This window comes from Lethenteron reissneri, chromosome 30 (assembly GCF_015708825.2).
Source record: "Lethenteron reissneri isolate LAM-NWPU_2019-01 chromosome 30, ASM1570882v1, whole genome shotgun sequence".
NCBI classification, from domain to species: Eukaryota; Metazoa; Chordata; class Hyperoartia; order Petromyzontiformes; family Petromyzontidae; genus Lethenteron; species Lethenteron reissneri.
Window position 1 is genome coordinate 15,383,910 of NC_083808.1, and position 13,339 is coordinate 15,397,248.

At 52.9% G+C, this 13,339-nt stretch overlaps 1 protein-coding gene across 1 annotated transcript in view; it reads right to left on the reverse strand.

Annotated features, from left to right (window-relative positions):
- The window catches only part of LOC133349576 (complement C3-like), a 320,240-nt gene that overhangs the window by 236,753 nt on the left and 70,148 nt on the right, over positions 1-13,339 (reverse strand). The window contains 1 exon segment of the mRNA XM_061563146.1: positions 9,744-9,844. Coding sequence (XP_061419130.1) covers positions 9,744-9,844 — 101 coding nt within the window.

Consider the following 13,339-nt stretch of genomic DNA (forward strand, 5'->3'; position numbering starts at 1 on the left):
GAATCCAGAAGGACCGAACCACAGCGTATCACCCCCAAGCGAACGGTATGGTAGAGCGCATGAATCAGACCCTAGCGGGGAAACTCAAACGTATGGCGGCCGCAAATAAACGGGATTGGGACGAACACCTCCCCTACGCCCTTTTCGCCTACGCCACCACCGTACACACGTCGACGGGACAAACCCCGTTTTTAATGATGTTCGGCCGTGAGTCTCGTTTACCCGCAGATCTGCTATTCGGCGTCCCTTCCCCCCAGCCGGAGGAGGGAAGCCGCCCCGTGGAACACCTGTTGGAGACCCTGCGAGAAGCCCGAGGCCGAGCATACCCGCAAGGGGAAGCCGCGCATCGGCGGCAGGAACAGGGCACCCGACCCCGCATGGAACCCCCCTTATTCCTGACAGGCGCTAAGGTGTGGCTACACACCCCTCGCGTCGGGGCCGGGCAGGTGGAGAAACTGACGACCTACTGGCGGGGACCCTGGACCGTGGTGCGGCAGATATCCCCCTGGACGGTACTAATTTACGGCGGGGAGAGGGGTCGAGAGACGGTGGTCAATGTCCGCCGCTTAAAACCATGGAAAGCGGCCCCGGCGAGAGAGGACTCCGTCACCCGAAAGCCCCAAAATCCCGGAGTACCCGCACCCCTCGTGTTGGGGGGCCTCGCACACTACATGGGCCCCGCCTGGTCCCCGAGACGCCCCGATCCAGTCCGGAGACGGCGCGGACGACGGCCACTAAACCCTTCCGCTGCTGAGTTTGTGCCCCAGCCCACAGGTGCCGGGGGACGGGGAGAGCCGCTGGAGTGGAGGAGGAGACCGCCGCAGGAGCTACAGAGGACGGAACCACCCGCCCCGAGGCCAGCCACCAGGTCCGGACGGATCCCCCGGACCCCGCAACGTTTCCTCGTGGGCGCGGCCCAAGCGAGGTGCTCCAGTCAACCCGGGACGGGGACTGGCACCTCGGGGGGCTATGTGATGCCGCCGCCACGAAGCCGTTCGGCAGGCACCAAATCCCCGACCTCGCCACCACCAAGCAACGGAGCCGACCCCGCGTCCCCCTCACCTCACCTCACATGAACACACCCGCACTCATTCCCCCCCCCCCCCCCCCCCATAGAGCTCCGAGGGGAGGTCGCCTGGCCGACCGGTTTTTATCCGAGAGACCCTTATCGGGATTAATTCTCACGGTTTCCGGCGATCAGGGAATTGGATGACCTCCCCCGTGCTACGTGGCACCGCGGCGCTGCGGCCGGCCTTAATATGGTGTGGTCGCGGCGTGGGGCATTCGGCCACCGCGGTTGAGGCGCATTTCCCCCCACACAGACTCCCACGGGTCGACGGGGCAAGCAGGGGAGGCACGGGACAGCATGAATAGCGGGGTCACAGGGGCTGTTGCGCATAGTCATGGAGGGTTGGGATAATTGCGCTTGAGCGCGCAGGCCCCATTGTTAGGAAGGGTAAGGGAGTAATTAGGATGTACGCCGCCAACGTCGCTCACTGATTAGCATATCAACAGCGCCCGGGAACCGCAGTGCGCGGGCTTGGGGTGCACGAGCCCATTGTTCAGCGCAGCATCCCCTTTGAGGTAGGGAGGATAAATAGAGGAGCGCAGAGGGGAAATCGCTCTCCTCTCTCCAGCGCCAGGCGACAGGACGCTCTCCAGTCCAGCGACCCGATCGTCCGTGAGACGCATCGAGGTACGCTGCGAGCACGGGATCAATGAACCGCCGTAGGCATCCAGCAGGAAGTAAGTAGGTGAATTAGAATCATAGCAGATAAATCGGGAATAGGTATAAAGGTATCAGCGTAGGTCAGCCTCGTCGACTCACTGATTTAACAGTAAATTACCAGGTATCAGATAATAAATCATTAATAGCGAAGCGTGGTCTCGCGTGATATTGTCGTGCAGTGTGAGCGTGTGGGTGCGCGTGTGTACACTGTGGTTCACCACGTGAGTGAGCGCTGCGTAGAGCGGCGCACGAGTGGGTGTCGCGTGTGTGCAGGTGTGTGCGCTCGTAGTGTGGGTGAAGGGGTCGGTGCGTCCGCAGGTCCCCGATCCGTCTGTCGCCGCCGGGACTCGCGCAGTGTGAGGGCAGCGTCGTTCGCCCCCGACCCCCGTTTAATAGCGCGTGATCCGTGGAGGGACAACGCAGCGTCTGCAGGTGAACGAGGGCGTGCGGCGAGCTATGCCTCTCACACGAGCTCGCGGAGGGACGGACCAGGGAGGGGAGCCGTCGGGCGATGAGCCCAGCGACGGCAGCAGCTGCTCGCAGAGCAGCGAGGGGTCGGCGCACGGCGGAGCCCCTGCCATAGGCACGGAGCAGGGAGGGACTCCGGGGACCAGCGGCCCCAACAACTTCTGTAACGCAAATTCAGTGTGCTCACCATCATGCAACTGTGGCAGCTCCCTTCGTATTTCAGCTAAAAGGTAAATATTTTGTGTATAATGGTCTATATAATTCTATATTTGCAGCAAAACCGGTAACTGTTTTTTACTGTATTATTCAAGTGGTTGCTGGAAAGTAAAAAATTATTTTAACAACTGACTTTCGGAACGGTAAACCATTCTGAACACAGATACCACTGGGTGGATAGAGCCGGGGATGTAATTGAATTGGTGACTTCTGTAACGCAAATTCAGTGTGCTCACCATCATGCAACTGTTGCAGCTCCCTTCGTTTCTCAGCTAAAAGGTAAATATGTTGTGTTTAATGGTCTATATAATTCTATACTTGTGTAGGACTCATACAAGGGTTGTCTTTCTCTCCTCTTTATTTTCCTCTTAGAGTCCACCTTCGCCGCGCCACCGCTCCGCGTCTCGGCGCGGCCTCACTCCGCTCCGCATCTCTCTGCTGCGCCACCGCTCCGCGTCTCTCCGTGCCCTCTACCTCACTATCGCTACGCTTGTCGTCTCTACGGTTTCTCCTACTCTGCATTCTTCCGATGCATGGCTACCCTGGTTGCTCACTGCGTTCTCACTACCACTGTCTCTCCGTGCTTTACTCTACTAACACTGTCTCTACGCTTTACTCTACTATCACTTGCTCTGCGACTCTGCGGGCACCGTTACTGCAGCTCCATCCACGACACCAACTCGTACAGGACTCCCTTCTCTCCGTTGCGCTCTGGCTTATATCCCCACACCAATTAATCTCCCTAATTATCTCTACCCCCCCGCTTATCGCTCGCCCCCTGGCCCCCCGTGTCACGTGGCCTTGTTTTCGCCGCCGGAGCGATGCCAGCTAATGCCCAATTACCTTTCCAGCCAATCACTGGCCTGTGTCCTCCCGGCTACCCTGACACCTGTTTCAACCCTTAACGACCCATTTTGCCTAAAGTCACAACAACAACCATTACTTCACATCACCCCACTGTACTGTGCTTGCTTGCATAGCAACATAGGCGGGGGATACGTGGCACGCTATACTCAAGCCCTACATCACCCCCCCCCCCCCCTGTGAAAAAAAACTAACCGTCCCGGCTAAAACAACGCGAAACGCGAAACCCACAGTACACGAAAAGTTCAACAGATGCACAATATATATACAACCCCGAGTCCCAGGAATTTAAGTAAAAGTTAATCGTCATGAACGTGTTCCCGCGGCCGGTCCGTCTCCCCGACTCAATGGAACAGGGGCTAGGGCATCCCCGTCCGTGGCCACAGGGCAGCGTTCTGCCCGAACCGTGCATCCATCTCCATCCCCCTGTCCAACTCTTGACGAGAGCCACCCACGGCCTTGTGCGTCCAGGCGTGTCCGTCGCTTCAAAGATGGTGTTCCTGCAGGCACACGGGGGGTAAACCGCTGAGGCGCATCTTCCCATCGCCCCACAGGACACTCGTCGGACACATCCAATACAGGCCGTTCCGGGATTGGAGATGACGCATCATATGGCACAACATATCTTTTCAACCGTGACGGGTGAATGTGCCACAACCGTCGACCGTAGCGAATCCTTACACTTTGATCCCGACGAACTTCCACAATCTCAACGGGCCCCTGCCAGGGCCGGTGGAACTTTGGTGACATGCCTACCGGCACCATCGGACAATGTAACCAAGCCTTGTCCCCCACTTGCCATGGTTCCCGTGGAGGCTGCCCCCCAGGCAGACGCTCATTAGCTGCCTGCCTTAGTTCCGTATTCTGCAGCGAGGCCTCCCTGGCCTCGTTCAACCGATCCAATGACTCGCGCATGGGGACAGCCACCACTGGCGACTTCCTCTTAAGGCTTCTGGTTCACGCCCATACATCAGATAAAAGGGTGAATATCCTGTAGAAGCGTGTGGGGCCAATCTATAAGTGGCCAAAGCCGCCGGGACATGTACATCCCAATCCGTCTGAGCCAAATTAACCTGCTGGCACAACATAGATGTCAATGTTCGATGAAGACGCTCGACCATCCCGTCGGTTTGCGGGTGGTATGGGGATGTCCGATTTTTCTCGTACCCAATGCGTCACACACCTCCTTCAAAAGGCGGGACGAAAAAAAATTTCCCTGGTCTGTAAGCAGGTGCTCCGGGGCCCCTTTATCGAAAACGTAACCCTGCAGAAAGGCCTCCACAATTGATCCCGCTGATTGGTCCACTAACGGCCATGCCATAGGCCACCGAGTTAAGTATTCGACCCCCACGAGCAAGTATTTGTGACCCCGCGGGGTAACGGGGAATGGTCCCAAAATATCAAGGGCCATAATTTTGTTAATGGTACCCGACATGGCTCGGCTGGCGCCTTCCGCCGTGCACACTCGTGACAAGCTTTAACGTACAAATGAACGTCATTCTGCAACCCCGGCCAATAAAAATCATACTTAAAGTAAAAGCGTTTTTTTTCTCCCCCAAGTGCATCAACCACGCGTGCGTGTCGGAAATGAGTTTCCCTCGTAAACACAGCGGCACCACTATACAAAATTTCTGTAAGACGACATCCCATCTGACCAGGAGGTCGTCAATGAGTCGGAGAAATGGCCGATCATCCGACTGTTTGGAGCGAGAGGCCCGTAGCCTCATCCTGGTAAGCGACGGATCGTCTATTTGCAACCGCACCAAACGCCCCCGTGACAAACCCAACAACCCGGGCTCAGTATCCGGTGTCTCGTCAACCCGGTTTGAATTAGCTGCAGCGGCCATTCTCGGCTCGCTCTGCAGCGGCGGCCCACAACGCGGCGATCCCTCAGAGCACTGACACGAGCCCGATGCCTGAGGCAACCGGGACAGAGCATCCGCGTTAACGTGACGCGTACCCTTCCTGTGCTGGACCGTAAATGAGTATTCCTGCAGGACCTCAAGCCAGCGGGCCATTTGGCCTGAGGGTTGATCGATCCGCAAGGAGTACTGCAATGCCGCGTGGTCAGTGCGGACCAAAAACTGTCACCCGTACAAGTATGGTCGATACAACTGCACAAAATGAACAATCGCCAATAATTCCCTGCGCGTTACGCAATACCTTTGTTCCGCCGGAAACAGTACCTGGCTGCCATACGCGACGACCCTTTCAACACCATTAATCATTTGCGACAACAGAGCTCCGATGCCCGTGTCACTGGCATCCGTGTCCAACGTAAACATTTCTGCAAAATTTGGATACCCGAGCGGCGGTGTGTCTGCCAACGCGTCCCGGAGCATTTCAAATGAACGCTGCTCCTCAACACCCCATATAAACTTTTTACCCTTAGCAGTGAGCGTGTGCAGTGGCCTCGCAATCGTAGCAAAATTCTTAACAAATCGCCGATAATATGACGCAAAGCCCACGAAGCTGCGTACTTCCGACACCGTTTTAGGCACTGGCCACGCACGAACACAACTAGTTTTCTCCGGATCCGTTGCGACCCCCGCTTCGCTGACCACATGACCAAGATATTTAACGGAAGTTCGCAACAGATGACACTTTTGGGGTTTAAACTTCAAATTGGCGCCCCTTACCCTGCCAAACACAGCTTGCAGCCGCTGCAAATGTCCCTCGAAATCCTTACTGAACACAATGACGTCGTCCAGGTAAATCAAACACGACTCCAACTGCAATCCCATCAACACCAGCTCCATCAGTCATTGAAAAGTGGCTGATGCGGAGTGCAGCCCCATTGGCAATACATTAAAGTGAAACAATCCTTGCGCAGTGCGAAAAGCCGTCTTCGGTTTAGATTCCTCGTCCAAGGGCAATTGCCAAAAGCCCGATAAGAGGTCTAATGTGGAAAAAAAATTAGCGCCGGACAATGCGTCCAATGAGTCGTCAATGCGCGGAAGCGGATAAGCATCCGCCACCGAAACTTTATTCAATTTCCGGGAATCTACACAAAATCGTAGAGAGTCGTCCCTTTTTTTTACCAACACGATCGGGGCTCCCCATGGGCTGGCCAAAGGGGATACGATATCCTGTTGCAACATCTCATCAACCGTCCTCCGAATGCAATCCTTCTCCAGCGGGCTCACCCGGTGAGGATTCAATCGAACAGGGGCTGCATCTCTAGTGTCAATGTGATGTCGCAACAAGGTCTTACGACTGACGTAAATCTTCCCTGAGCTAAACACATCCCTAAATTCCCAAAGCAACTCCCTTAACCGCGTCCGCTGCTCGGGTGTCAAATCGTCGTTACCTGCATACAATTCGCGAAACCAGCTCGGTTCCTCCTCCGGTCGCGGCAGCGTGTTACCCCCCCCCCCGCTGCCAAACACACATGGCTTTCCGAACCTCGTTCGACTGACGCGTGTGCCAGCGTGGCCCCTTCCTGAATAATGACCGGCTCGTGCCCGTGTTTACAATCTGAATAAACGGTTCGGCCGTCGCTGGCACCATCGTAAAAGCCCCTACCAAAGAGGGCATTCGTGACACGGCATTTGAAGGTGACAATAATATACCCTCCTCCAAGTTACCTACTGACAGCCCCTTTTTCAATTTCAACGGGACAAGCATCTGCGTCGCAGGCGGAACGCGCACCGTGCGGCTAACCACCGCCTGGACCACAGCGTTGACACGAGCAAATTCAGACGGAGTACCCAAAAATTTTATGCACTTCCCTGACGGCAATTCCAACTGTCCCCTTTCATTCGAAATCTTAATCGGCATCTTTTGCAAAAAATCCGTGCCCAATAAACACGGCACAGCCAGAACAGACGAAACCAAAATGTACCCTGTTACACACACCTCCCCGACCTGTATCGTTGCTAGTATACGACCCATAATTCCCAAACTACCCCCATTTGCCGCTATACACGGGCCCTCCACCGGTTCCAAAACATGGGCCGAAGCAGGGAGCAATCGGAAGGTGTGCAAAGAAATAAGCGTCGCGGATGCCCCCGTGTCAACAATAACCCGAATTTGAATCCCTTGAACAAACGCCATCACATCCGACGAACCCGGCGCAGCCCCCAAAACACGATGAGCCAACGCACCCCATACCGCATTACCTTGAGTATCATACGAAGGGGGATCAACATTATGTATCGACGCGGATGGGTGAGGTGTAGGATACGGCCGTGTATTGAATGTGTCGCGACTCGCCTGGTAATCCTGCGCTGGGTAGAATCCCCGATTGTAGGGTCCCGATGAATGTGGAAAGACGCGTCTCCGTCTCCAGCAGTCCCGCGTGAAGTGTCCTCGCCGCCCGCACTCGTAGCAGCGTGACGGACCGCCACGTCCGCCCGCATCCGAGCGGCGGTGTGAGCTCAACGGTGGTCGTGCGGCCGCTGCCGTCAGCGGCGTCAGCTCTCCCTCCGGTAGACCACTGTCTGATCCAACGCCCACCACCAGGGGCCGAAATGGCCCCGCCGATGGCTCGTCGCAAAGATCCAGGTTAACCTGGATGTTCCTGGCAAGCTGCAAAGATGACCCGTCGTCGTCGTTGTCGCTGGGAAGTGAGAGGACGACTTGTAGCTCCTTCGCCATCTGTAACAGCTTCTCCTGGGCCAAAGAATCAAGGGCCGCTTCGTCCATTGCCGGGTAAGCTGCTTGGCCAAGAGTCAACAGCGCACTGCGATACGCGAGGGGAGATTCTCCTTCCGCCCGTCGCCTCAATTGAAACTTGCGCTTGGCGACCGAGCGAGGTTCGTAAATCTTCTGCATCGCCGCAAATATCTCTGTCAAGGACAAGCGAACCCCTCGAGGGAGACCGTAGAACGTCGCCAACGCATCTTCGTCCAAAGCCGTTGGCAGCGCCCGTAGCGCTTGAGCCTCCGTCCACCCGAGCGACTCATACGCTGCCCGAAATGGTCGTGTAAACGCCGTCCAGGCGCCGACCGGGACCTCGAAGCGTTCCACGTGCAGCCAACGTGGCGTGCTCGAGGCCAGCGACTCTGGTTCCACCTCCTCGTCCAGCGGCGCACCTGGCGCCTTGGGAGATCCAGCCGCACCATCAGCCCCCGCAGATGTAACGAGGTCGTGCGGTTGCGGATCCAATCCCGTCGGCGCTTCCCGCATCGACCGCAGAACTCGATCAAATTCTTGCATGAGCACCGCCATCCTGGCCTCCCACGCCGCCATCGTAGCACTCCATACATGCGGCGGGCTCGGCTCCTCCTCGTCGTGCGTGTCGACCTCATCGTGCGGCGGTGCTTGCTCCGTCACGTCCTCCGGCGATGCGGGGGCCTCCTCTCCTGATGGAGGTATCACGTCCGCATCGCTGCTCTCCGCCGACGAGGCTGCCGGTAAGTTATTTTTCTTCATGACCTTCTTGGACATCTCGGTGCAGGTCCGTTATCACTTCTGACACCAGTTGTAGGACTCGTACAAGGGTTGTCTTTCTCTCCTCTTTATTTTCCTCTTAGAGTCCACCTTCGCCGCGCCACCGCTCCGCGTCTCGGCGCGGCCTCGCTCCACTCCGCGTCTCTCTGCTGCGCCACCGCTCCGCGTCTCTCCGTGCCCTCTACCTCACTATCGCTACGCTTGTCGTCTCTATGGTTTTTCCTACTCTGCATCTTTCCAATGCATGGCTACCCTGATTGCTCACTGCGTTCTCGCTACCACTGTCTCTCCGTGCTTTACTTTACTAACACTGTCTCTACGCTTTACTCTACTATCACTTGCTCTGCGACTCTCCGGGCACCGTTACTGCAGCTCCATCCACGACGCCAACTCGTACAGGACTTCCTTCTCTCCGTTGCGCTCTGGCTTATATCCCCACACCAATTAATCTCCCTAATTATCTCTACCCCCCGCTTATCGCTCGCCCCCTGGCCCCCGTGTCACGTGGCCTTGTTTTCGCCGCCGGAGCGACGCCAGCTAATGCCCAATTACCTTTCCAGCCAATCACTGGCCTGTGTCCTCCCGGCTACCCTGACACCTGTTTCAACCCTTAACGACCCACTTCGCCTAAAGTCACAACAACAACCATTACCTCACATCACCCCACTGTACTGTGCTTGCTTGCATAGCAACAGAGGCGGGAGATGCGTGGCGCGCTATACTCAAGCCCTACACTTGCAGCAAACCGGTAACTGTTTTTTGCTGTATTATTCAAGTGGTTACCGGAAAGTTAAAGTTTATTTTAACAACTCTGCAAAAAAGCAAACACTTGCAAAATATTGAGTTGTAAAACTTTGATCCCAACTGCATGGAAGACAGAAGATGACGTGAAGGATTTTTCAGGAAGATGTATATACTATATTTTACAGTTTATTCTCTGAAGGTGGGATATTGTAAACTGTCAAAATAATGAAAATATAATTACTGACTAAAGTATATATATTTTTTAAATACATTACTTTGTTGTATATAATTTTACACACAACGTGTAAATATTAACATGTGAGCTTACTTGGCAATAGCAGGGATTGTGAATGATGTTCCATCCACTATTCCCTCATCGGTGGACTTGATGGTTTTTATTTGTCTCTCTACAATCACTCCATCTGCATTCTGTAATAGAGAACATGATTAAATAATGTAGACATTTGGTATTTGTGTAATGGGTTCAACTGAGTCGCAGACGTAGACCTTGGAGGCAACACATTTATTCAGTTCCAATACACGGGGTAACTTCCCCTTAACAGAATAAAAACCTAAGGTGGTGACTACCCGGCTAACTACACTAGTTAGTACTTAACTGTGACTACAGATCAGGACCAACGTCTTCGGCCCGGATCCACGTGTTGGAGACTCAATGAATGGAGATCGTAGACGAAGGGTTTCTTCCAGGATGAACAACAACCCCGGTCCCTCTCAGGACCCGGCTTATATTCTCTGTGGCGTGACCGGCTCCGCCCTTGGCCACATCCACCTTCCAGAATCCTCGGGAAAGATATAGGTCCCAATCACGTGACCCCCCTCGTCCCCTCTTGGGGCCCCTCTGTCAACTTCATCGGTCACGTGTCCTCCCGGGTCCACCAGAGTGCCATGGCCTCGCACAAATTTATCCTTTAGTCAGCACCCACATACCCTGTCCTGTAGGGTCGGCACTGCAGTTAAAGCATGGTGCCATCCTGCGCTATTATTCCGCGCACACCATGCCCCTCTAGGGCCGGTATTACACTCGCAACATTGTGGTATCAGGTGATGTCGCTACACTGCACAACGTGCCCCTCCAGGGCCAGTACTGCACCCACAGCATGGTGACATCCAGCGATGTCACTATATTTGCACCATTTGGTTGGTACAAGGCTATCATGCAGGGGCTATGTTGTACCTAGCTGAAGTTCGTGATGAAAACTATCAGAGAAATGGCCTGAAGAAATGTGGTAATTAACGAAAAGTATAGATAAAATATGAAATTCCACAAGAAAACATTGAGAAGTGCATGCTTGGAATCGCATTGAATGACGATGACGAACAGATATAATTGGCAGCATACGGTTTTAATTACATAATTCAAACTGTTAAGATAATTGTGATCTTGGTCAGTACATGTTGCTAGAAGGGACAGACGGCTGATGGTCAAGAATAATAACAGTGGCAGCCAAGATATGGATTACGGCCAAGGATGCCCACTGAGGAGGAGATATTACATGGGAGAATCGTGAGAGGTAATAGTAGCTTGGGGAGGTCTTCATCCAGCAGTGGCATGGCCATAGCTGAAGATGATTATTATGATCAAATTCACCTTCTTCACTTCCTCTATTCATGCCACCCCCAAGTGCTTCCAAGCTCCATAGATATATTTATGTAATTTAAAATGAGCTGCGTGCAAGATACACTGTATTGTTATGTATATATATATTTCGATTTAAAGCTTTCGTGACTGCAAGGATTCATCTTCTTGGTTCTTTCGGTAAAGTCACGTAGAAGGGAAGTAATAAAATAATAAAAATAAAACATAATAAAATTATTCTCACATAATAATTTTATTGTTTTATTTTTATTATTTTATTACTTCCCTTCTACGTGACTTTACCGAAATAACCAAGAATATGTATATATACTTGCAGGAAGTACCTGGCTTTGCCCGGAGGAAAAACATATTTCTTTCAAAACTTGTATAGTTATGTTAAATGAACCACTATGGCGCGTAGCGCCAAGTGCCATTTAAACAGGCGCGTAGGGTAACACACCATGCAGTACCATTCAGTGGGGGACTCGGGGCATGGTACTGGATGCTAGCAGGAGGAAGCCTGATGAGTCCTATCGACAGAGTAGGGGATTGCAGCCTCCACCAGCGCCGCAGGGAATCACCACAGAGTGCGCCACTGGAAGAGTGTGGTGGGGGGCTGCTGGTAGTAGGCGCCATGTGAGGACGATTCACCATGGCACCGGGTTAAGCACGTGATGGACCGGGGTGAGTAATGTGAGCCAAAGGTGAACGAGGGGGCACGGGGAGAGTAGCTGCGAACGTCTAGAGAGTTCCCGAAAGAGGCGTGGTTAAGGGCGGAGCCAGAGAGGGAACAGGCGCGGTGTAGCCTGGAACCGTCGAGAATATTCTGTATCTTCTTGGTTCTTTCGGTAAAGTCACGTAGAAGGGAAGTAATAAAATAATAAAAATAAAACATAATAAAACAATTCTCACGACGTTTCGGCCACAACGCAAGCAGCCGTCCTCAGGTGAAAACCAGGTCCGTCGAGGCGACAGAGTCTGAATGAAACAGCACACGAGCTTGGAGCATATATATAAGCTGGGCGCATTTACAAAGGAATTTGCATATCAAAAGGAATTTAGCATATTTATGGGAAATGCAGGAATGTGATTAGTACTGCATATGCATGTGCATTATGCAGGATTAACAGCATCAAAGGGAGCTGCAGTTACTGCTGCTGCAGCAGTTGCTGCTGCTGCTGCAGTTGCTGCCTTATCCATTTTAATATAACACTATGTATTATTCTACCCACCCTAATGTGTATCATACTGCTATATGTTTACTGTACAATTACGACACCATACATTACTCTGCACACTGCACCATGCCAGTGAGTGGAACGCGGTCTGAAAGTCACCGTAAACGTGAACACAATCAGTTAAGATCCGAAATGGTTTATTACGTCCTTCCAATGATTGCTAAGCCAGAATCCATCTTCTCGGTTGAAATTGTCTCTGTGTTTGTATATGTGGATCGCCTCATGAACGAATCTCTCATGATAGCCAGATGGCTTGCAGAGAACCTCTGTCTTGGAGAAGTCAATGTCATGTGAGCCCACTGAATTGTAACAGTGATCTGCCACGGCTGAGGTGTTTGTCCTACCGTGTTTCAGGTCTGCCTTATGTTCACGGATGCGGTCCGAGACATGTCGTTTGGTTTCTCCAATGTAACTGCTACCACAGAGGCAACTTAGTTTGTAGACGCCAGGGTACTGTATGTCTGGAACCACATCTTTTACAGACGGGACCAGATCACGGATTTTATGTACTGTGTTGAATCGGACCTGGATCTTGTGTTTAATCAGGATTTTGGAAATCTTTTTTGTGACCCCAGCAATGTAGGGTAAGGTGATGGTCTTGAAAGGCTCCTCAACAGGATCCTTCTTGATGGTTGGAGTGATGGCTTTGCGGATTGTGTAGTCGGAGTAACCATTAGCCTTAAGAGCTTGGCGTACGTGTTTGAGTTCACTGGAAATGTGTTCATGGTCGGAGATGCATTGGGCTCTATGATATAGAGTCTTGATGAGGGAATTCTTCTGGGATGGATGGTGGTGGGAATCCGGTTTTAGATAAGCATCCGTGTGGGTGGCTTTCCTGTAGACAGAGTGGCTCATTGAACCATCAGGTCTCCTTTTGATTAGGACATCCAAAAAGGGTAGCTTGCCATCATTTTCGACTTCCATGGTGAATCTGATGGCTGGGTGTATGGAATTGATGAGGTCGAGAAATTGGTCTAGAGCAGGCCGGCCATGTGGCCAGATGACAAAAGTGTCGTCTACGTACCTCTTCCATAAGGTCGGGCGTAGAGTGGTACGTAGACGACACTTTTGTCATCTGGCCACATGGCC